Raw genomic sequence first — 26,065 nt, 5'->3', positions numbered from 1 at the left:
ATAACTGGGCCTATAAATACGGGGTTGACCATATATGCATTCGCAGACATAACGTCTGCAGCTTCAGACACCACAGCTCAGCTGCCACTCGCCATCCAACTTGGGAAAAATATATCACTGCTGTATGTGGGTGGGCGTGTGTGTGCCTACACCCACACACATGTGGGCGTGTGTTGTATGCGCTAGGGATTGCACATGAATTTTTATAGCTGATTTTCATTTCTTTACAGTCAAACTGTCCATTGATGTTTGAGTGATTTGTCTTGTGGGCCAAATGAACAAGCAGAACACTCGTACCTTTCCAGCTTTTTACTAGCCATATTTAACTTGCTAAAGCTTCTAACTAGCAAAACATGCTTTTTTTTTTTAATTTTATTTTTTTTATAAAATAACATTGTAAATGGTTGTTAAACCGACTACCATGACAATAGACCCTTTCAAAATGTGCAATCACTGTTGTGCACACATTTTGGCAATGGAGGTTTCACATGATCGCTGTCTCATGTTAGTAGCAGTGCTAGTAAAAATCTGGCGTTAGTCATAATACAGATGTCTGGGTGTTTTATGGTTGCTTGAGCTTTTATTTATTTGGCAAAGGCTTGAAATTTAAATTACATCAGGGTCACGTTGTTTTAAAAGCAAGGACCAACTGTGGCTGTAGGCTATCAAAATGGTCCACTGGGCAGTGCACACTATTTGTTCAAGATTTATGTGCTTTAGTAGTTTATAAAGACTTTCTACCTTAGGCTAAAAACTAGTTTTCTTACTTAAATAAGTAAAAGTGTCTGGCTGCTTAGATGTCAGATTGACATTGCTTGCATCTGTATCAGTCTAGTGTAGTGTATGGATTTAGGAAAACTTCACCTTTTGGTAGGTGTAGTTTGCTCATATAGCTAACTTTGTTAAATTTAACCCCATGTGTTTGCTTCATTACTGTGTAAGGGTAAACCTTTCAGCCCTTTCATGCATGGTATGCACTACTGTGGACCGATATTTGGAAGCCATGTGTGATCATTTAATTTGTGCCTGGTGGGCTCCCTTAAGCCTTGCTTGCAATTTGATATGACAGTTGTCTTTGTGCGTCATTGTCTGTGAGAGTTGACATCATGGCACCTGCATATTTGAGAAAGAAGTATTAAATCAGTATTATGATCTATCACTATGCTGTCATGTTAAGTAACATTAATGTACTGTACTTTTAAAGATCACTTTTTCAGGTTAAAATGAATTCATTTGTTTAAATGAATGAAATTAATCAAATAGCACTACAGTATATGTCAACAGTTTATACGCACCCCCTCCCCGCCAACAATTTTCATCTAGGAAATGTTTTAATTAATTACTTTTATGACGATAGATGATTATACCATGTAATTTTGTGTTTTTTTAAAGATTTTAAAATTTACATTTATGCAGCTTTATGAAAGTTCTGTGGAACCACTTTAATACCATTACTGCATGGTGTCCACTCCAGTGACATAATAATTTAATAATTCATACATGAAAAGTGAAAATATGTTTTTGATCTTATGGGGGTTTAACGATACATCGTGATACGACGATATGCATCGAGGCGATATCGCATTCTTTTTATTATGCTTTGTTATGCAGTTGCATTGTGTGAACACCAGAGGTCATACTCGACCATGTGGAGAATCTGTTATAATAGCACATTTTTATGCAACTGCATGTTATAAACCAATGTTCCTTAAATTTTCTTTGTATTTTTTTTTTATTACTGTTTTATATTTGAACAGTATTTTTGCATTGTTTATGCTTTGGAAATACATGATTAAACTAAACAAAACAAAAGATGAAAAGCGGGCTATAACAAACACAAGCAATGATGAGAACAAATAAATAAACCTAGAGATAACAGAGAGCAAAACCACGAGTCTTGGACCCGAACAAAGACTAGGATTAACACACAGGCTAGCAATCACACAAACAGCGGCTAGGATGTAACACAATGACCGGCAAAGCAAACAGGGAGCGAGACAAGGTTTAAATACACATACTAATAAGAATTTAACAAGATACAGGTGCTACAAATGAAGGGCAGAGAAAACGAAACACGGAAGCAAAACAAATACACCAGACAGGGTAACCATGATGATAAGGACATTAGGAGGGGCCATACGTGACAGATTTCACTTAGTTATTTGATATGATATATTTGATATATTGAAGCTACATTTTAATTTTTTCAAAAATTGTTTCAAATATTGTGAGAAAATCTAATTATGATTCCAGCATTGTGAATTGTATCAAATCGCAAGCAGAATGCATTGTTACACTCCTAATAACTTAACAAGCTTTCTATTATTAAGTGCTTTAGCTTGTAAATAAATGGGGGAGGGTTGGCATAAAATTACAGCTTTGATCAGCCAAAATCAAAGTAATAAATTGGCTGATTGCAGATTGTGCTTTTGGAAAAAATCTTCCAATTTCGTTCATGCCTGTTTCCAGTCATGCACCCATAGTGTACACGTCTACTGATAAACCTGTCACCTCTGACAAAGAAGCATAGACTGATGATTCTGACGTACATTCCCTTTCAAAACGTGTATGTTTTTTATATGTTTGCTAAGGAGAGAAAGATTAGTGGGAAAACTTTAGAGCAGGTAAAGCAAGATACTAGCAACACCAAGGTCATGAGTTTGATTTCTCAGTCTATATTAATAAGTATGAAAGATAAGGGCATTTGACGTGCTGAAAATGTAAAGGTAGATTTACTTACACAGTAAGATTATTGATAATTTGTCTGCAGTATGGCAGAATTTATTTATTGAAGGTTTTACCTGGATTCACTCTTAGACCTTAAGGGTCCAGTTTTTAATATCCACAGATTTTCCCATGACTTTATTTGGTCAAGGCTTACATTGTCTCTGTGTTCTCTTGTGGTCTTTACATGGTTCTTAATGATAAACAATGGAAAATGTAGCGTTTTATGGTCGTCCAGGAATGAGCCCTCTGAGATATACAAGCTTGTACATGTACCAGGTTTAGCCAGAATTGCTGGCAAACCGGGAAGCTTTTACTGATTCAACATGACAGGAGTTACAAGCCGTTTTCTTTCGCTTTGTAAATGTTAAGTTTGTGATGGGATTCCTTTGGCAGCATTCAATGGATCTCTTGTAAGAGAGCAGCAGCATGGTGTGTGTGTGCATGTGTGTGCGCGTGCGTGCGTGTTTCAGGAAGTGAGTGAGAGACTGGAAGAATACAGGGATGGAAGAATACAGGGATGGAAGAATACAGGGATAAAGACAGATAAAGAAAATATTATTTATATATATATATATATATATATATATATATATATATATATATATATATATATATATATATATATATATATATATAATATATATATACATATAAGAATCATGTTCTCTCTCTGTCTTACACACCCACACACACAATTTCACACTAGGTTGAGAGGCGAATTGTGGGGATTTCCTACTATAGTTTATGCTCCGAGATCTGAGCCGAACATGATTTTGGCGGGGGGGGGGGGGGGGTCCAGTGTCCCATGTCCTATCTCCCCTGGATTAACCCCACTGTCAGTGACCAGCGCATGTGTGGCGCTCGGAGACAATGAGCCATGCCAAGGCCGGCCCACAAGCCAGAGCGACGCCTGGTCACATCGCAGCAGGGGAAGTTTTAGCCAGAGTGCCTGATGAGTGTGTGCAAATCCTGGTAGAATTCCTGCTCATTTCCTCATTCTTCTTCACACATGCAGGACCAGTAAGGAAGCCTAAATATGTGGAGAGTCCACGAGTTCCAGGAGACGCCATCACATCAGTGCTGAGAAAGGCAACCGATAGCAAGGATGGTGAGTGTGTATGTGTGTATGTGTATTTTTGTATGTGTCTGTGTGTGTTTTGTGGAATATTTATGTTAACACATTTGTGTTTGTCTACAGAATACAGTGTGTATAAAAATTATTGAAATTGTGTGTGTGTCAGTGTGTCTAATGTGGAATTTGGGGGGCTTAGTACAGTTTTAGGACACCATTAATGACATCTGAATCAAGCTTATGTTCCTTGGGGTCATGCATAGCAAATCCTAGTTGTGTGTGTGTGTGTGTGTGTGTGTGTGTGTGTGTGTGTGTGTGTGTGTGTGTGTGTGTGTGTGTGTGTGTGTGTGTGTGCGGTATGTTCCTGCTTGTGTGTGTGAGTGCATCCTATGGTGGTTTTTCCACACTAAATTTCTTATGCATGTTTCAATGTGAATTTGTGTGTGAGTGCAGTTGTACATTTATGTTTGTATCCTGTATGTGTAATTGCATGTAAATAATAGTACTTGTGTGTCTGTGTGTGCGTTTGCGCACATGGTTTTGTTATGTTCTCTTCCACAGGATGTTGCCCATAGAAGTGTTATGTTATCTTTAGCAAGGGCAGTGAGTGGTATTCCGCTCTCTGGGTGTGTGTGTCTATATTAATCACTGTGTGTGTGGTCGTAAAAGCACTTGGGCACTGGGAGCACATACAACATAAATAAAGAAGGATGGAGAAAAAGTGATTTTCCCACAGTCACTGATATGACACCTAATGAGATGATTAAGAAGCGTGTGAACATTCAGGTCATTGTTGTGGTGTGTAGCAGCTGCAAAGTGATGAAGTGTGAACATTAGTCCACAGAGTGAAAACATTACTGGTTAAAATAACCATGCAGTATCACTGGAACAACATAGGCATCAGCAAATGTTTAGATGTGCAAGTGTTTCTGTCCATGTCTACCTTTTGTCTGCATGCATGTGGGCAGTTGTGAAGTGTTTGGACCTTCTGAAATTTCTGTTTTCATCAGATAGGCGCCAGTGGAGTGTCAGCCTGTGCCAGCACTGTCACTGGTGTGGCCTTTAGAAAGCGTGCATGCCTCAGAGCACCCGAGGGGACGGATCCGTAGAGTATGAGGCACCTGTGAGCTGTCTCGTGCTGCCTCGTGTATCACACTGAAGGTTTAGTGGACAGGCATGGTACTGCCCTATGAGAATAGTATTGTTCTACAATTTTGCACGATGATATAACATGTATCCTGGTCACCGCCATACCCAACACACCAACCCCCTGACCCTCGGACGTTGGAGAAATCTGAAACACACTAACGCGTGAGGTCTCTCATCCTGCTTCAGTCCTGTATGTTGTGTGCCGTGCTAGACCCCCAACCTGCAAGCTTATGCACGTGAGCAAAAAGCAAAAAGAATCTGGCTGTGTTTCTCCTGCCGTTCCAGTTGGATAGCAGCAGGGAGGAGCAGCCAATGGCGATCCAGAGATTCCCCGCCGTTCTCGGTTGGGCAGGCGCTCATCACTGCTCCTCACGCCTCATCTCCAGCACCTGCTGTTACAGCAGGAATCCTTACCATGGCGGAGTAACCATGTGGAATAAGTTTGCATAGTCCATTAATAGCATTAAATAATGCACTGTTAGACTCAGAGTAAATGCTCAGTAATGGTGGTTAATTGATTCAGCATACTTGGAAGGTTTCCAGAGGTCCAGGTGTATGCTAAGGAGTTGGGTTACTGAAAGTATTGTAGGTATTTTTATCCTCTTTATTAGTAAATGTGTGCTTGGTAATATGATTTTATGGACAGTGTATTTGGAAACAGTAGAGTCTCGCTGCACACATGCATTTTAATGCTGTCAGAGTAGCAAACTGACCGTAATTGCTTAATCATAGCCATATGTAGTCTCGTGTTGCCAGAGGCTGTCGTCTCATTGTTTTAAGCCACTCGTAGTCCAGAATTTCGTCACTGAAACAGCTTTATTTGAGGTTTGATGGTTCTTGTCAGTTCCATTCATCCAGACCTCTTCATAAAAGTGTTTCACGGGTGTCATAAATCTGAACAGTATATGGACTTGAAAGGGTGTAACACGTTTTAGGAATTTACCTTGTTGCTGCCGGTTGGTCACTGTTGTCAGTATGTGTGATGTCCACAGCCCTTTTATTTTGAGACTTCATCAGCAGGTTATTTTACTGTGGTTTGACGTGCGAGTCAAACAGTTCTGATCTCTGGCCTGACGGGCTCCCTCAGTTATGTGCAGGGCTCCATGGTTTTCTAGTGCATATGTCCTCAACACACTCAAATAAATGGAGACATATTCATGAAAGTGTAAGAAGTAAACGTCAACGAGACACTCGATATTTACAGAGCCATGATCAAAGAGAGTTCTTCATGGCAATGAAAGCTAATGCTAGGAAGGTAGTGACCTGTAGTGGGAAAGCCAGCGTGGGGGCAGCGCTGTAGGGGTCAGCTGAGAGCATTAACAGAAAAGAGAGGAATGTTAGGTGTCAGCTGAAAGGAATTCCCTTTGGAGGTTTGGAATTGGATTACACGTGTGTGTGTGTGTGTGTGTGTGTGTGTGTGTGTGTGTGTGTGTGTGTGTGTGTGTGTGTGTGTGTGGTGGAGGGCATGGTTTGAGTAAATAGTTTATTCAACTATTGAGTTATAGTAAAATGTTTATAAGGCATTATTGATGAGAAACTGGCTATGACTGACTGACATATAGATATATATAATATAAAATACACACACATATGTATGCTGTGTGAAAGAGGGGGGGTTCCCTGTGCCTGAGTATGACAGAATGAATCAGTAAGACACAAGGGAATGGCTGGGAAGTGAAAACATCTTTTGTTCTGCTTTGAAGAGAGATAGAGTTTCTTAAACAGTCAGGCCCTGCATAGTCTGAGACTTGGGGGATGGGGGTGGGTGGTGTGCACATGTGAATGACAGACAGGCAACAGTTGTCTGATATGCATAAGATGTATTCTGACTTAACACCTCCTCACTCACTCCCTGTCTGTCTCAGTCAACTGCTTCAGTTTTTCCCCCGTTTCTGATTTTCTCAGTCATTTGAACCAGTTGCTTCTTCCTTTTTCTTTCTTTCTTATTCTGTCTGTCTGTCTCTCTCTCTTCTTTCTCTCTCCATTTATCTTTCTATGTCATCATCATCTCTGCATGTACTGTAATTTTTCAGTCATGCTTGGTGCTGGCAGTCCACTACACCATCGTAATGCATCTTGCAAATCTGCACGATGTCAGATGTGGGCTCTTTTCCAGATGTGAACTCGGATCTCAATTTCCATACGGAATAGTGCATCTGTTCATCACCCCTCACATCACACAGGCACACACACAGACACACACACACTCAGACACTTGTGTATGATTTGCTATGTTTTGAAATATGGCAGTTTGTCATGGTCTGTTCAGAACGCGTTGTTTATAAGTGGGCATCTGCATATGCGAGCGCGCGTGTGTGTCTGTGTTGCTGACACATACCTTGGTTGCAATGCCCCTGCATTTGTTTTGTGGGGGAAGTGAGTGATTAGAGGAGTGGCATGCGAGTGAAGAAATTGAAGGCTGAGGGGTTTGTGCACAGCGCTCGGTTAATTTGCGCTGGTCAGCAGGTTCTCACTTCTGCCGACAGAACTCCTGACCAGCATTGAGGAGCTGACCAGAATCCGCATTACGTGCCTGCACAGCTGTGGCCAGGGGACAGGTGTAACAAAAGCACTAACGTTTAATGAAAGGCATAGCTACGGAAAGTAAATTATGAACACGTAATGAGACCGGATGAAAGATGGGCTATATGTATTCTGTACATACAGTAGAATGAATCAGTAAAAACATGGACAGGGCTAAAGAGAAAGGAGTTGGAGGGCTGGTAACTGAATCAGTGAAGCAGACATGAGTATTCGGTAGAGTTTCATCTGATCTATAAAATGTGTGAAGCTGTTCTATCAGGAGCAGGTTGCTAATGCTAGCTCTCAGATTAATCAGAGCTGAGATTACTCGCCTCCCACACAGAGAAGCACACTGATTATTCGGCTTCTTATTAGATGTGCACCTCTCTCAACTTATCCAAATTGAACATCATCATTTGATGAGAGTGTAATTTGCAGAAAGCCCATAATCTTCAGCCATCTACTTTTCTGCCTATTCCAATTTGTATGAAAGCCCTGAAAGTTACCCAAGTTAAACATGGCAGTAATATAAAGCTTGCCTTCCACTTTTTATGCCTCTTTTTCTCTGGTAGCTACCAAGAGCCCAATCCATAGTGGAGATCTGTTAAGACCTGTGCGGTCCACAAAGGCAGAACCTCTCAGCGGAGCAACCTCCGTGCAGACGTCTTTGAGGGAGTAGACAGCTCTGATTCATGGGGCTGTTTTCACTAAACAGCATGTCTTTGTGATGGAGGAGATGGATAAGTGGTAATTAAGGCCAACCCCAGCACTGATATCCTAGATTTTCCCTCTCTCTCTACACACACACACACACACACACACACACACACACACACACACATATATATATGAGAGACATTTGTAAGTTTGGCAGTGAGTCTCTTGACTAGACCTGGGACGAGGAGACCCTGCATTCATCAAGTGTTCATTAAAGCTGTTGCAGGGTTTTGGAAAGCAAATCCAAATCCTAGCAAATGCTAACCATCTCCCTTCTTTCTCACACACACATGCACACACACATTGGACAGTGATAAGACAGGGCCACACTGTAGTGCACACACACCCGCACACATGTCCTTTGCATTAAACAGGCAAGAGCTTTGCTTTAGTCATCTGAAAGCCACTAACTTTAAGGATAAATATGTTTTTGGTCTCATGGTTTTATTTTCCTTATCTGAATATTAGAAGGGGGAGTGGCTTTAATGGCCGTGTTAGCAGAAGGAACTCATTTGGAGCGTGAGGGACACAGAACCTCGCGCTCTCCACACCACCTGCCATATCCAATGGAAGTCTCCCCAGCCTTAGTCTCCTGCTTACTGCGAAACCACGTTTGATTTCACATCGCACATAGCAGGCTGCCGCCAGCTCACTGCCACATGTTGGCTGAGTTACTCATTGCCTTGCTTTAAGCTCTGTATATTTAGCCTCCTATGCAGTCGTACTGTATGTGCTGTTTACACACACAACAGTTGTTTGCCAGCTTCTGAAATGCCGTCCACTTCTCATAGTGCTTGTGACCTAATCTGACCTGGTTATGTCCCGACACTCAGCGGTGCTCGTGCTTCATTTGCTGTGCCTGGTCATCCAGTAAACGACGTCTGTTATGTGCATACCTGTTTTCACAAGTGAGGGCTTTTGCTTTCAAGTCTCCGTTTGAGTCTTAATACATTTTGCCAGTCCAGTCCTAATGGGGCCACACCAGCTCACAGCTGAGTGTTTGGTTTTTGTACACCTGATTAAGCCAAAGAAGGGCTTGACTATCAACTGACGAGCTGAAGCAGGAGGTTGGAGCAGCACGGCCAGGAACCTGTAGACCCCGTCTCTTCCGGTCAGACATGATTCAAGCATCTGCCCTGTCACAGGGCAGCCATATCTGGACAGCCACTCAATGATGCTTTGTGTTTCTGAAACCATTTGAGAAATGCAATGTTACTATAGGCATATGAGAGGAACACCCGATCATGCTGACACTGAGCAATGCTTAGATGGTCATTTGAATTCCATCTAAAATCATTTGCAAATATTGTCCATTGGCTGGATTGCAGGTATGTTGTTCAAAAGACAGTTTGAGTTCCTCTATCTTATAGCAAGTGACAAAAGAGCAGGTTGAGAGCAGTGGGCTATTTTTCATGAGACCATGGCTGGGACCGAAAGCTCAGTGTGCTAGGGTCTTGGAGGAGTCCTGTTCAGTTTGTGCTTTTTGCGATCCTGAGTTACAGGTTCATAGCAGAGCTAGTGTTCCTGCAGGATATTGTTATGCTTAAATGATTGTCTCAATCATGCCCTGATTAGTCTGAGAATATTGTCACTTCCAGTTCTAGCCCTTGATTAAATGCTAATTGAGAGAATTACTATGAGGGTTTATTACTAACAGAAGAATGATGTCGGTAGCAGTACATCTTATTTGGGTGAGGACACTGATTTACACTTGTATTTGGACGGCATCCAAGAGAAAACATAGTAAGCATTCATGCCTCTGTTGGGGATTTTTTTTATGGTTGTTAAACTGTCAGATTTTATGTAGCCTGTGTTCTGAAGACTGTGTCGGGTCTGGAACGTGCCAGCTGCTCTGTGCATGAGTGGGACCAGAGGCGCCCTGAGCCCGAAGCACTGGTCGGGTTTTCAAGCCAGCTGGGTAATGGCAGGCTATTAATGTAGAGTTACACACAGTGACTCAGTTATTTTAATCATCATTTTTGATACTACCTAAAGGCCAAAAAAGAGTCACCATAACAGGCAGGACATTTTGTTGATATCACAACAACCAAGACCTTTAAGCAATATTAATGACTTCAACTAATAAAACCTACCTTCGTTTCTGTATCGGTAAATTATGAGCTAATCTTATAGTGTATGCGGTGCTGAGGGGGCTGAGCATTTCTGATATGAGCTTCCTAAGTATAACTGTGTTGAAATCACATTTTACATTCACACATAGCAATACACACTAGTTGTGTGGGAATAATACTTTGTGTTTTTGGCAAGCTGCATGACACAATATTAATTATAATATTGTTTATATAAAATTATAATAATAATTTAATATTATAATATGTAATTATAATCAATATTCCAACAGTACATGGGATATATCTATAATTCTACCCTCTGTCATAGAACTCTCTTTTAGGATTCTGAGTAACGAACAGTTGAATTGCCTTGATTGGTATATGTTTTGTTTTATATGCATATTATACTTGATTATGTGTGTTATGCTGCCAATAAATAGCACAGCTACCAGTGTGACTGAGGACCACTTTAAGGGCTCTGCAGACCAAGTGCTATCAGGACAAGGTCTTTACTGCTCTTTACACATAATATATCTAAATATGTAATGTTCATTTTTTATGTGAAATCTTTCCATTGCATAATCTTATGCATGTTGTTGCAACTACATATATGTTACATATGTTAATACATACAACTACATGTATTGCACACATTTTAAAGACAAGCAAAAGGGGGAGGAAAGGACTATATATTGTGATGCTAAATTGATGTTTGAAAATTATTCATGTATACTTCTTAATATTATTCTAACCATAGTATCAGTCCTGAGATTTTTACTAGTTTTTGTTTTGGTTTTAGTGTAATCACAGTATCAGTCTTAAATTAAGTGTGGCAGTGTTAAGGTCCGTTTGGATTCAAATGAACACCATAAATGTTAATGCAACACTGATGATGTATTGTTATTATTTTTAAAAATCATTAATCTAGCATTTTAAATATATTATATGCATTTACAATAATATATAAACTGTGCATTTGGTGTAGTGTTGCTGCAGTATAAATGTCTCACCAACAGAGATGATTTTGTGTGTCTTTCTTTGTTCCTCCATAGCTAAATAAACAGTCCTCACTCACACATACATGAAGCCATTCCCGTTTATCACACCAGAGTATTTTGTGTCCCACAAAACTGAATGTAATGCTCGAGCATTAATTCCTGCCCATAGCGGGAGTACAGATGCAGCCTTCTGATCCCTCATTGTTGTACTGGAACAGTGGAGCTTAAATATAAACAGGCACACACACCCCCACCCCTTCAAACCAGTGATCAGTGCGCATGATGTCACTCGCAAGTCATAGCTCCTGGAGCAATGCTCATGCATACAGTTATATTTTCAGCCTCTAAGTGTTCTGAGGACGTACCTGCGTATCTGTTTTCAGCTCTGCTCATGCCTCACTGGCCCCTCAGATCCTGAAGTGGAGTTTATACGCAGTGATGGCATGTGGTGGTTAATATTTCAGGTTCAGGTTCTGCTTTTCAGGATGTGCGTTTGTATTTTTTTTATTTGCAGTAAGTTGAAGTTTTGAGCTGTAAACAATGGAGCTGGTGAGTTGGTTCACACATGCACATGGCATGCAGGTCTGTATGTCACTGAGTGTTTTATATTCAGAGCTGCATCTTAACATGCTCCCAAGCCCTGCCTTAGAAAATCCAGTTTTGGCAGCCAATTTATCTGAAATCCCAGATTGTGGCTTTAGGAAGAGCTCTGACACACAAGTAGTTGTGGGCTAAATTACCATTCTGGATGTCAGCCACTTATTGTCCAAGTTTGTCCACTTAATCTCACTGATCTGACAGAGGTATTGTATGCAGTGTGCTGGACTGCTTGTTCCAATGTAGTGGTGGATACTGTGAAGCAGAGATGGCAGAGTCGTCTGTATGGCATAGGTCTCGCTTCTGCTACACCCTGTAGCCACCATACCAAGCAGCACATGGAAGTTCATTAAAATAAGATTTCCGACTGCAGGCTTAATTCCGTTGCCTGCCGTGGAATGGACACGCACAAAGTGACTGGGAGGAGTGATGTCCTGCACTCTCTCCTACTAGGTCATCACACTCCAGTGGCTGCTCTTTGTAACCTTGAAAGCAATGTACATTTAAGCGTGTCAGTTTCAAGATAATGAGTGCATTTGTGCAAGACCCATCATTTATCATTTATCATTTACAATTGACTGATTTGTTTTTGCTCATTTATTATCAGTTTAGCAGAACTTCTCTTATTGGCTGCTTAATGGTTACTTGAAGCAACTGTCAGCTTAGATACAGGAAAAGTGATTACTATGACTTTGTTATTTATTCAAGACATGCTCTCTGTTTGGTGATCTCTACAGGCAGAAGATAGAACACCTGTTATCAATGTGTTACCTTAAAAACAGCTGTTTGTCTTGGTTTCACCTGGTATTGAACAAAGGAAAACGTTCAAGTCAGTGCGGGGCAGTATGAAACATGGTGCTGTAGTGTGACGTGGCTAGCGAGTAACTCCCAGAGAGGGGCAGGAGAGCAGTGGACCTCGGCGGAGACGCAGCACGGGCGAGCAGGACAATTAGAGAGCACACGAAGGAGAGGAGAGCCAGTGAGCAGCGGAGAGGGAAGGTTAGCCGAATACCTCAAGAGGCATCCCTCCTAGCAGTGAAGCAGGGATATTTAAAGTGTGGAGAAGGCAGAGAGGGGTCGGAAGAGCAGAGAGTATTGGAAGGTCAAGAGGAAAATCTAAATTAGCTGAAGAATGAGGAACGCAAAGTTCTCTCTTCTGCTTAGGAGTAAGGATTTTATTACATCGTAGCCTTCTCCATCGTACAGTGGCGCACGTCTTACACTAGTATTATTACTATTAGAACTATTCCTAAAAAGAAAAGACTTGGAGATTTGGGGGGTATGTAGTGAGAAGGAATGCTACCTCTCTTTAACAGGGTTGCCTATATGCATCATTGGTGAAGAGAGGTGAGGAGAGTGATGAGATTCTTCTGTATCTCCACCCAGCTCTTTTACATACTCATAGCCTCTCCTTTGTTGTCTTCCAGACAGCCACATCCCTTTCTCTCTTACTCAGAGCTGGGAATCATTGGCTAAAACACCCCCACCATGTATTTCTCAACGCACAGACATGGATCGGTGCGGATTGTGCATTCTCTAGTAATTTTCTGGGCATTTGACTGTAAGCACTTTAAAATGTGATTCAGTATGTGCCTTTTTTAATTGTGTTTTTGCCACCAAGTGTGTGCGCGTGCAGGTAGGCGGTAGAGGTGGTAGAACAGTGTGCAATGGAATAGGTCACTGTACTCACAGTAGTGAGCTACCACAGGTACTCAAGAATTTACATGCTGATTTTAAAAATTTGGTGTTTTTTGTTTTTATTTTTTCTTTCTCAATTCTGCCACAAAGCAGCTTATTTCAGACACGTGCTAGCACAAGGACATTTGTAGTCATGCACGTTTGAAGAATGGACCAGCTCAGCAGCGTGAGATGGATGGTGCATATGCACTGTGATACTTGAAGGGAATGTTGAAGTGTGGGATGGCTTGAGGCACTGAACAGAGGGTCCTCGTTTCCACTCATTAATATTCCATTCCTATCTTAGAGAGTTGGAGCTGCTAACAGGCAGCAGATAAATAGTACACTCACACTGGAAACCTCAACACTGCTTCTGCATCCTTAATGATCTCTCTTTCTCTCTCTCTCTCTCTCTCTCTCTCGCTCTCCACACACGTATGTGTGTGCGTACGTATTGTGCCATGCTATGTGCTGTGGGTCTCCATCACTGGCCAGATTGTGTATGTTTTATGTATATGAGAAGACGTTTGACAGGGATTTGTGTGCATATGTGTGTGGTTTTGTGACTCTTGTAACTCCAGCTGACTGCACTGTCACTAGTCCCTCAGTTTCTGAAGACTGCAGGAGATGGAGACACACAGAGTAGAACAAACAGGGAAACCCACATTGTGCCACTCTTCCATCCTGCCAGTGTGGGAAACTAACCGTTTTTTTCTCTCTCTCTCTCTCTCTCTTTATGTCTGTCTCCCTGACATTCCGTCTCTCTACCCTTTACTTCATCCTTCTTTCTCTTCCTCTCTCTCTCTCTCTCTGCCCCTTATCCCCCCCTTTCTCTCTCTCTCTCTCTCTCTCTCTCTCTCTCTCTCTCTCTCTCTCTCTCTCTCTCTCTCTCTCTCTCTCTCTCTCTCTCTCTCTCTCTCTCTCTCTCTCTCTCTCTCTCTCTCTCTGTGTGTGCATGTCTCAGAGCTGGCCGGTCCTGGCTCCTCCCCCGCCACTCAGGAGTTGATGACACGGTTGGGCTTCTTGCTGGGTGAAGGTATCCCAGGCTCCACACGCATACCTATGGATGACAAGAATGAAAAGAAGGTATTTAATTTTCCCTCCTGCAGCTGCTGCCAGGGAAAAGGGGGGGGGGGGGGGCATGAGGCAGAGGCTGGAGGATAAAAGAAACAGCCCGAGGAAACAGAGCGAACAACTGCTTGAGAGGCAGGGAACATACATGTGTGTATATAATAGAAACAGAGAAAAACTGAATGAAAAAGAGAGAGAGAGAGAGAGATTGGGAGAACAAGAGAGAATTTAAGGAGGCAAAGTGACAGGGAGAGAAGACTGAGAACGAGGCAGACCTATGGCAGTAAAGGAGAGGGGGTGGCTGGCGTTCTTTTTTTTTACTTGGACTGAATTACAGGCTCATTATCACTGGAATGGCTCCTCTCTCAGCGTAAGGTTAACTTTGATCAGCCTGCAGCTCGCAGGGTAAGAGCGGCTGTTGTGTTTGGGCTGCATATGGTCAGAGTGTGTTGCAGCTTTTTGTTTTTTTGTAAAGTGTAACAGGGTTGGTGTGTGTACATGTGATGGATGGTTTACTGTGTTCCTGTTTAACAGAATTGATTTGTTCTCAGCTGAGCTTTCTTCTGTGACCCTCTGACAAATCTGGGTGTGTGTATGCTTGTCCAGAAAAATAGTGCATGTTCTGTCAGGGTCTTGCAGGCTGTGCACGCGCGTGTGTATGTGTGTTGACAGATATAATTAAGCTGGTGGGCTTCTGAACCTTGTACACACAGTGACTCAGAATCTTAATGGAGTTGGATTTGGGCGGGTGTTATGATTCAGGAGTCATTCCCCATTAATCAAATACGGATGAGGATGGTGGATGAATGAGGATGTGGAAATGTTGGTTTATTGATGACCTACTCAATATCATTTTTGTGTTTTGGAGACTTATAAAATATTGACCTTGGTGTAGTTTAAAGGATAGTGTAAGCTTTGAATCATAACTTGGGAAAACAAGATCAGATACAATAGTCCGGTACAATCCTTCATGAGTTTGATCAGTTTTTATTAGAGACATTTATCCTAGAATGTCTTGGCTCTCACAGGGCATTCAGAAGACTGCACACTTTTCAGAGTATTTCCTAAACACTGCAGGGTTATATATGTCGCACATCTATGAAATGATGCTAAATAACTTTTATGTATTTCAGTAAACTGTGCATGTCTTATGTCTCTCATAGCCACCTCAACCCCAGATTATGGCTTATATAGTTCCCTATAGTAGTATATTGTTACTAAACTAATTAATCAGTTTCTTATATGTCCTGCCTTTTGCGTGAAAGAAGATGCTTTCCTAGGTTGTAACCTACTGATGTTATTAACAAATTAACATCAGTAAAACTGAGCTGTGCTGCATACCTTGTTTGATCCAGTGGACATATCAGGAGGATGCTGTTTGAATGAGGACCAGTTCAGCCAGCCTTCAGTCAGGCAGTAAGATGAGTGTCTTTCATTGGTTGGAAGAGGGGCAGGGAGTGGACCCAGGAGAGATTATGTTTTTGAGCTTTGAGATGGTTTTAAGTTGAAGCAGTTTGCCTTTGGTTTGTTTTGGTCCAGATGAATAATGTGGTGAGTGATCTTACTCCAAACACGTGTCTCGCCGTGACAAATGAGAGGCTGATTTATCTGCTGAAGCACTGGATGCACTTGGGTTTGTTTGGAGGGTGAAAAAAGCTGAACTCAAGATGAACTCTGTGGGCTTGGCTCAAGATGGAAACTGTTGATCAGAACGGGGTTTAAGGTTTACAGGTTTAATGCTTTTATGTTAATCTCCTGTAGATCATTCTTCTGTAAGCCTTCTCCTCTCCTCTGTTTTCTCTCTTTTTCTCTTGCTCTCTCCATCTTTAAAGCTAGATTGAGTAAGTCATCTGTCCATGAGAGCTCAATAACATGCCTGGCTATGTGTGTGTTTATCTCTCTCCAGGGCTCAGTGAATCAGGGAGTGAGTCCTTGCTCCACTCTGACCAGTAGCACAGCGTCAGCGTGTACGGACAGCCCCTGCTCCACCCTGAACAGCAGTGCCAGTCGTGTCCCCACCAGCCAGAGAAGCCCCTGTGGAACTATCACCAGCCCTAGTTCTACTTTAGAGAGCAAGGACAGTGGGATCATAGGTACTTCAGGCAGACACACACACACACCACACACACAAAACCTAGCTATGCATCTACCACCATGCACTGCAGCGCTTGCAATACCGTTATCAGATCCCAGCTCCCTTCAAGAATGATGTCAAGACACACCCACAAACTCACACTTAGACCAACTCACACCCACATGGCATAGAAGGGATTAATGTTCTTTGGCTTAGCTGTAGTGTCCCACTGTGGTTTTAGCTTTATCTCTTAGGTGGATGTAGGTGTGTGTGTGTGTGGTGTGGCTGAAGGATGATGGCGATGTTTGTGTCTGTTGGACTGCCTAACTGGTTAAAAATGTCTCATCTGTGCTGTCACACTCTTTGACAAAGAGTCGCTATTTTTTTCTTCTTAATTATTGTTTAACATGACAGCTGAATGCTTTGAGCTGCTGCTAGTTGTCTGTAGTATCTCTCTTCCTTTTATGTGGCCATTATAGAGAAGGAGATTTGCTCCAGACGTTTTAGCGCGGATTGTTTAGTATGTTTTCTTTGATGTTTTCTTTTAACTGTGCGGATGACGGAAACTTCAGCTCAGGCAGAGGTCTATTATGGCTAGAACTCTCCGTGCTGTTATACCAGAATGGCTCATCACAAGACTGGACCTTAGTTATATTTTGATTACTTCAACTCCAAATGGATTGGGGGAAAGACCACCCTCGAAACCCCCACCATAACCATCATCTGAAGACGTTTGCAAGTAAAGCAGCAGGTGTCAGTAGCAAAATGAGTTGGACTGCCTTTATCATTTATAATGGCACCAGAAGAACGGCACATGGGCTTATTCTCTCACACGCCTTGTAGCCTACAAAATGGATGTAACTGTGTATACACTGTCTATGCCAATATTGCATAGGGTTTAGCACTGATATTAAGGTTGCCAGCGATGCCCTGAATTTCCAACACATTGGATGGACACAAAGGTTGGGTTGTCTGTGCATGTGTGTCCACGCACACTGATGCACAATACAGCTGGGTGTCCTGGGAGTGGCGTGAAGCTTGGAATCTCAAACACATAGCTGAATCTTTTGCTCATCTAATGAACACATGAATCTAGCTTTCATCTGAGGAATGAATTAACCTGTCTCCCATCCTCCCAGATAACTAAGACAAGCATTCAGATTTTGACATGAACAGGCTGTTTGAAGTTTGCGTTGAGTGTGATGTTTCTGTTCAGAGCTATGGTTGCACTGAGCCTATGAAACCTATGGTTTTAGCCTTTAATCAGGAAATGCCCCTACATGACTGCATACCCTGCAGCAATATGGTCTGTATCCTTGTGTAGCATGGAAGTGCCTCATTCCCATGTACTCTCTTCAGGCTTACATTACATATTATATGAACCAACCTCATTACATTTTTCATTACATATTATATGAACCAACCTCATTACATTTTATATATATATAAAAATATTCATATATATATATATATTTTATATATATATATATATATATATATATATATATATATATATATATATATATATATATAAATGTAATGTAATGTAATGAGGTTGGTTCATATAATGTTATCTCTGCTTGCCCTGGACTGTATTTTTTAACCATATGTAACACCGGTGTTAATTTGTAGTTTATATCCAATATTTTGGTTTCTTTTCAAGTGGTAATTTGTAAACATATGCATTTCACATTCATATTCGGCACATTTTGCTTCAGACATTTTTCTCTATTCTGTCTGTCCACTTTCATGCTTTCGACATGAAATGTTTTATTCAAAGGCGGATTTTTTTTTTTTTTGACGTTTGTAACCAGTGATGCAACATATGTTTGAAGTGAGAAATCCACAATATCCTTTAAAAAACAAGAATGATGGGGCAGAGAGAGAGAAGGAGGGAGAGAGAGAGTGAGAGAGAGAGAGAGAGAGAGGGAGAAAGCGCTGGGGAGAGAGAGAAATAAATATATAGTGGGAGAAGGCACGAGAGAGAGAGAGAGCGCATGAGAGAGCGAGCGAGAGAGAGAGAGAGAGAGCGCCAGTGAGTGCTCTCACCTTGTAGTTGATGAATGTAGGTGTCCTTTGGCAGGTCTGTGGTGACCTGAGAGAGCAGAAGAAGGGATTATGGGATTTGTTTTTTTTCCATGTGATCAAACACCTGTCTGGACCCTATTAATGGAAACAAGCTTTTCTTCTCCTGTTCATTGTTTGTTTGTTTGTTTTATTAAAACAACTTTTTGGAGAACGGTTATTTGAAATAATTACATGCACAACTGCACAAGGCTTTAGACTGACCTCGCTCTTAGACTCGTGCCATCCTGAATGCCGCATAGTAATTTCTCCCCATTGTGGTTTATGATGTGTAAATCATAGCTCAGTCCATTCACCCGTGGTTAATAAACCTAATGGCATTAGATGCATGGTCATCAATGAGATTTACATGCACTGCGCCGATGTCATTCAATTAGTGGACGTAAAGCAAAAGTGATCATGCCGAGATTATGCGAATGTACCTCGATTCATTTACATACTGTCCTCACCTGTGTTTTTGGGGGATATTGTACATCAGTCGACATATGTCATGTAAGCCTGAAGAGAGTACATGGGAATGAGGCTAGTTCTCATTAGCTCAATGCCAAATGTAGCGGGTAAATAGAGCAGGGGGAGGCTACTGATAAGGTCACAGCTGTCAAGTACAAATACACTCCTTCTCAGAGTCCTTTATTATGGTCAGTAATCTCATTTCACTGCTCGACAGGAAGGAGATGAGTTATGATAGAATTAGTGGTGACTTTAACGCCCATTCATCCATTTTTCTCTCCTTTTTGCTCTCTCTCTCTCTGTAATGCTCTCTCTCTCCTGCCTGAACCCCTGTGTGAAGTCATCATGACTATACGGGTTTGAGGTTAAGACCTCCTTCCCCTTCTGTCATTTATTCAAATTGGATGTCTTCTGAGAATGCCAGTCATGATTCCAGTGTCAGTTTCTCCTTCCATTTCTCCACCTTTCCTTGTTCTCGCCACAATCATATGTCAACAGTTATTAGCCTTGGTGGCTATCACCCTTTTCTGACATTTTCTCTTTTTCATATGCATTCAAACCCAACAAAAAAAGAACGAGATAAGTGTTCACTCTGTGTTAAATGAGAATTCAAACGCAAATTTAATTCGAACGTGACAAATGCCCTCTTGTTTAATTTGCCATTCTTACTATAAACTGAAGTTTGACCCCAAGCCCATTCCTGTTGAGATCCTGATGTGCTCCTTGGCTCTGCTCCAGCCACCATTACCAGCTCGTCGGAGAATGACGACCGCAGCGGCTCCAGTCTGGAGTGGAGTAAGGAAGTCAGCGTGAGGGCCGCGGGGCACCATGTGCTGGCCCCGTCCGCTGCCCGCACAGACACCTGCTCTCCTGTGGCCGAGGAGGAGACACCTGCGAGCGGGACGGAGGGCTCCTTTGGCGGCAGGGTCGCAGCCGCATCGACCATGGGGGCGGGAGGGACCAGCGCAGAGGGTCCGGTTCATTACTCGACACAGAGCTCATCCAGCCTCATGATGCCCAGGCCCAACTCAGTCGCAGGTAAGAGAGTGACCAACAGCAGCTGGCAGCATGGGTGGCGCCATAGGGGGAGGGGTGGTGTTGCCACTTGTTGACATGTCTGGGGTTGGACTGAACCTCTGGTTTGGCGTGGTTGACCATCAGATCTGGTGATAACTTGTGACTTCACTCGAGTCATTGTCAAATGAATGATAAACTGGAAAACCTTATATCTGCACAAACCTTATACATATACAAACATAGCGTGTGTGTCTGTCTCTCTCTCTCACTCACACACACACACACACACACACACACACACACACACACACAGATATGTTCTCCAGAGTAGAGTCAACAGGGCAGGTGCATTTGATGCAAGTTGTTAATGCAGCCCTGTGGTAGGTGAGTGCTGTGGTGTTATTGCTGTACTGGGTCATTTGTCTGCTGTAGAGTTTAAATGGTGGTGATGCTCATAAATGAAGGATGAAGCCATAACGATAAACTCAGCAATAAAGAGAAGGCAATTAAATCTGACTGGTGATTGTCCTGTTAGGGTGTGTCTGTGTGGGTGTGTGTATGTATGTGGGGGGTGTGGGTGTGTGGGTATGTGTGTGTAGTCCACCAGATTCATTTTGAGCATATACTGACTTCACACCCAGTTTGGCATTAGTGAACAAAGCATTTAATCCTTACTGTGTGTTTCATAGATCCATAACCTCACTGTAGTGCTTTAGAACTGCACACACAGCAATATCAACACACACGTGTGCGCGCACGCACACACACACACCACACACACACAAACACAAACTTCTCTCTCCCTCATTTTCACTCATTAACACACTAACACACACACACACACACACACACACACACACACACACACACCACACACACACACCCTCTTTAAGATTTCTCTCTCTCTCTCTCTCTCTCTCTCTCTCTCAAATGGTCTCTGGCATACTAATGTCCCAGACTCTAAATAACAGCCTTATGTCCTCAAGTCTTCTTTGTCGCATCGCCATGCCGACGTGTCTCCGCCCCAGGTCCTGACAGAATGATGTCATGGTGTAACGCTTCTGGCCTGAGTGCCACAGGGCGCGGGGCAGGACGCACAGACTTCCCCCATTAGTGCAAAACATTTATTAACATAAAACACATACTACATAAATGGCACTCACATAAGACGTCAACAGTGGACATGGTTACACATTTAAACATTAAACAAAGTACACACTAACATTAATGGTGCTCACACACACACAGACGTTACTGCTGGCGTAATTGTTATTTCAACGACTCGCGTAGCGACAGTGACCAACAAAGGGAGCACACACAGATAGGGGTTTAAATAGACACTTTGACATTTAACAGCAAACCCTATACACAGGGAGCGTGGTTACAAAACAGATGAACATAGTTCATATGTGGATCCCGCTGCACGCGGCGAGCCGTACCATGTGATTTATCGGGGAGGAGCAGTCCGTGACACATGGTTATGGCACTAGAGTTGCACCTCTGATTTTACAGCTGGCTCCTGTGCCCTTGAATGAGGAGCGTGTCAAAGGCAGCCTCATTAACATCTGCTGAGAGCTCCATTCCAAAGTGCACAAACAGTGGCTTTTATATTCTGGGGTTAATGTTGAGGACGGCGGCATGTGGTTCCCCAAACTGAGCAAGCTGGGCGAAGCGGATCATGTGGGCATGTGTGAGGGTGCTAGACCACCCTGTGCTGAAGAGACCCTCCTGTTCTACCCATGCACACACACAGCCTCACGTAAACGTCCTGAAACGCGTGTGGGCTGCCACACACCGTCTTGCTCCATAGCTGCAGCCTGCCACCCTTGCCTCTCAAGAGGGGATTGCAAGTGGCTCAACAAGCACAACTCTTAATGACTGCACCAAATCTAATGACTGGACCGTGACTGCGGAGATGAGCCAGAGTGTCTTCTCCACTGAAGAAAACCTTCGGAAGCAACACATACAGCAGTCGGTGTTCTCCACATGCTGTTATGTTGTTCATTTCTGCTGGTCGTGATAGCAGCTCTATTGTGCTCCTCCAGGCAGTAGCCAGTGTTGTGGGGATTCTTTCTTCTTGGCTTATTAATGTTTTTGATTTCCACAGAGCCCAGTTTGACTAATTTCCTCATAGAGGGTTCATGATATTCATGTATTAAATTATTCCTTACGCTACACACAGTGAGGTCAAATGAAGGACAAATCCTGTTTAAAAAAACTTTTATCATTTATTGAATGGGATAACAAGTTATATATTAATACATTATCACAGCAATGTTGTTGTTTGTTTTTGTGGTTTATTATATAATAATTACCCTGGAACCTTATGTGACCCTAAAATATATGATGCAGATTGAAATGTATACAGTACAGTTTAAATGTACTGTACTGTAACTGAACAGTACTGTAACTCCAACCCAGACCAACAGCTGTCCTTGCCAAAACATAAGGATCAGCTGTTTATAACTTCACCTATTTACTGTAGTATTAGAGCCAGACACACACCTGCACCCGTCAGTCAACCAGTTACTATGCCTCCGAAATAAGAAACATAGAAACAGAGGAGCACAAAGAGGAAGAAAAACAATATTCAAGAAGATCTTTTTATAGCCATTCCCTGCAAAGGTGGTGCTCTTGTGTATAGTAATTTTTATCATGGAAAATTATCGATGTTGAAAATTAGATATGACCAAACCCCAAAGGAGAGAGAGAAAAAGTGGATAGTAGTGCTAGCTTATTGTTGCTGGTAAAAGCTCCATGCTAACAAGCTTAGGGAGCTATGAGGGTGTAATGGACAATGGGCAGATCAGGTTTAGCTTTGTCATTGTGATCAGACCAGACAAGGCATCTGAGCTGTGTAATGAATACTGCGTACACAATATTGGCACAAAACCAGTGTTTTCTGTGCTGCAGTGGGTGTTGTGAATGAATAGATGTGGAAATGAGTGCTTAGGTCCACTCACATTCACTCGTACAATACTTATGCTTCTCTTACAGATATGTAGGTTAGACGGAAGTGCAGACGGAAAGACCACAGACGCGCGCACACACACACACACATGCACACCTGTCTTGCTGCTTCATTTGTTATATTTGATTTCATTCCTAATGGCCATAAGCCTCCCTTTTAAATGGCTGAAACTGGTCTGTAAGTGCATTATTTCACAGTAGGGCATGTCTGCATGTCTACTCTTCCATCATCAGTTCCCAGCCTGGAACTGTGTGCTTGGGTTGCACTGCCAAGAAAGTAAGACCAACCAAACAAGAGAACTCACCACATGTACTAAGACTTGGGTGAAACTGTAAGATGAGTTACTGCGCTGATGTAGGCATGAAGTAATGTGGAGGGGTCGGCTGGATTGTTTTCAGCGTTGCTGAATACCAGTTCAGATACTGAGTTAATTCAGTACTATTATTTTCGTTGACAGGTAAATGTTCCTGTACTCTCGTATGTAATACTCTAAGCTTTTCTCATTCAAAGTTTTTTTTTTAAACCATAACATTCTTTTTAAGTCACAAACACATTTAAGTACTATAGGAATGTTGTACCAGTGCACTGTGGTTGGCCATGCAGTGTTATTTATGTTGCAGCATAGTACTGTGTAGAATGGGCAGGATTTTTAGGCAGCTACTGTTCTCCTGGAACTGTACAAACTGTACAAATGCGTGAAAGTATGATCACATTTCAGTACAATTCATACATTCTGTACCAGGAGTGTATTGAGCTCGCTTTATGGATTATTTTAGAGAGAACTTTCAAGGCTGGCTCCCTGCTTGTCATCAATATCTGATGAGTGTGGTGGCTTAGCTTGGCCAGAGCTGCTCTGTTCTCCTACGTGAATACAGTATGGCTTGTTATGACGTTGGTGGGCACAGGCTTTGTGAATGTAAGCTCTCCACCAATAGAAAAAGTAACAGGGGGGTTCACACATGAAAGATTTTTCAGTGATCATCCCACTGCCACATGAACTTCAGCAGTCAGACAAGGTGGGGCTGTTGAAGATTTCATTCTCGCTCATGCTCTTTCCTTCCGTGTGTGTGTGTGTGTGTGTGTGTGTGTGTGCGCGCGCGCGCACACGCGTGCATGGGCACACGCCCGGGTATGTGTGCATGTGCGCGGGTATGCCTTTGTGCGTGTGTGTATGAATGCCTGGGGGTGGCGGAGAACTCAAAGAAAAATACACCAGAGAGACAGATGCACAATTGTGCTTCGCTGACATTTTTAAGTAATACAAGCTTGTTAATCAATCAGCTTATCAAAGGGTGCAGTCCAGTCTACAGTTTCAAACACAAATAATTCTCGATCCGTCTGGAATGTTGGGAACCTTGAGGTGTATTCCAGTTCCCAGTGAAGAACAGTGGAATACGGTGTATGCAGGTGTCCTCTGCAGGGAGACTTCTGGGCCTCTTCAATTTCAGCATAGTCCCAACATTAATAGCATAGGGGAAATGGAGCTACGAAGACCTCGCTGAAGACAGGCAGTTGCTGTGCTGACATGTGTGCACATGCAGCTGGCACACGTGTTGCCAGTTGTTGCAAACTGGTAATCGTTCTGTGTCGGAGCACGGTCATGCATGTTTTGACCAGTGACCCACACTGACTGTACAAGACATCTTGCTGCATGTGAGCAGTGAAGTAAAAAAGCACCCTAGTCCGAGCGCTTCTTTCCTCGTCCGAGTTAAAGTAGCCATGACGGCGATAAATGCAATGCATTCGTGTGGCAATACCAGGAGCAGCGCAGTCAGACGGCTGCATGTAGAACTGCCTATATGAGGGCCACGTTACGGTCAACAATACATCTGACAAACTAAATAAATGTACATTCACTGAACTTGCTGTTAATGAGCTGTGAGTAAGTGTGTGTCCCACTGTTTAGCTGCAGTAAACTGTTTGGCCCATTGACATTCCTTATTCATCCAACAACATACATTGACCTTGCATGGTTCTAGTATTATTAAATTAAATGCTTATCTATAGATATTTTTCTTAGCCAATTCTTAAATCTTACAGGGATTTGTTTTAAGTCCTCCATTAATCTCAGCTCTGTGTGGTTATGCGTGCATGCATGCGTTTGTGGGTTTCTTGAACGTCTTTTCATGCTAATGGATGTTGAAAGTGACAGTTTAACTGTTTACAGACATCCTGCGGTGAAAAGGTCACCATGCTACTATTTTTTTTTTTAGGAGCACTTCAGAAAATCGTGACTATGATATTAGAATTGTGGCTCAGAGATACTGCTAATTGCACAGCTGTCTAAGCAGGCACAGCAAGTGAGGTGAGGTTCTCACTGCTTTCCTCCTTCTCTCCTGCCTTCATGTTCAATACTTTCCACCTCTAAGCTGTACACTTGAAGGTGAGGGGCTCTCAGGTAGTGCAGGTGGATTAACAGTTTGGGCTCTGTAATGGGGACCCGAGCTCAACCCGCAGCCATATTAGGAGCTAGCTGTGCTCCATGTTAGGACATGCGATAGCAGCCACCTGCTGGGAAATGACTAAGAAAAAAGGGTGCTGGTAAAACATCTTCACTCTCTCTCTGTCTGCGTGTTTGTGCGTTGCGTTTGGCTGTGAGACGGGGATGCGCGTAGCTGAGCGCGGCTTTCAGGGCCACAGGCTGTTAGGTGCAGGTGAGCTCAGAGTCGGTCACCTGCAGCGTTCCACTACTCTGCTGGAGATTATTGGACCTGCAGTGCTCAGACTGTGTCGTCTGTTTCTGTGGGACGGACCTGGCAACCGACCGCATGAAGACGCATGACTATAAATACCAAAGACATGAAAGCCAAGGCAGGAAACGTCAGTGGAAATACACGTGGTGAACGTCACATCATCATTGTCAAA

General features: G+C 42.6%; 1 protein-coding gene across 4 annotated transcripts in view; it reads left to right on the top strand.

The window, feature by feature from the left end:
* tanc1b (tetratricopeptide repeat, ankyrin repeat and coiled-coil containing 1b) overlaps positions 1 to 26,065 on the top strand; it is a 110,591-nt gene that overhangs the window by 43,410 nt on the left and 41,116 nt on the right. For all 4 annotated transcript variants that reach the window (XM_081713599.1, XM_035536469.2, XM_035536467.2 and 1 more), the window contains exons 4-7: positions 3,743 to 3,835; positions 14,497 to 14,618; positions 16,510 to 16,696; positions 19,951 to 20,250. In XM_081713599.1, coding sequence (XP_081569725.1) covers positions 3,743 to 3,835; positions 14,497 to 14,618; positions 16,510 to 16,696; positions 19,951 to 20,250 — 702 coding nt within the window. The remainder of the gene's footprint in view (positions 1 to 3,742; positions 3,836 to 14,496; positions 14,619 to 16,509; positions 16,697 to 19,950; positions 20,251 to 26,065) is intronic.

Source organism: Electrophorus electricus, chromosome 4 (assembly GCF_041902795.1).
Source record: "Electrophorus electricus isolate QZ-2024a chromosome 4, ASM4190279v1, whole genome shotgun sequence".
NCBI classification, from domain to species: domain Eukaryota; kingdom Metazoa; phylum Chordata; class Actinopteri; order Gymnotiformes; family Gymnotidae; genus Electrophorus; species Electrophorus electricus.
The sequence above is the reverse complement of the archived record's forward strand: the minus strand, read 5'-3'. Positions and strand labels throughout refer to the sequence as shown.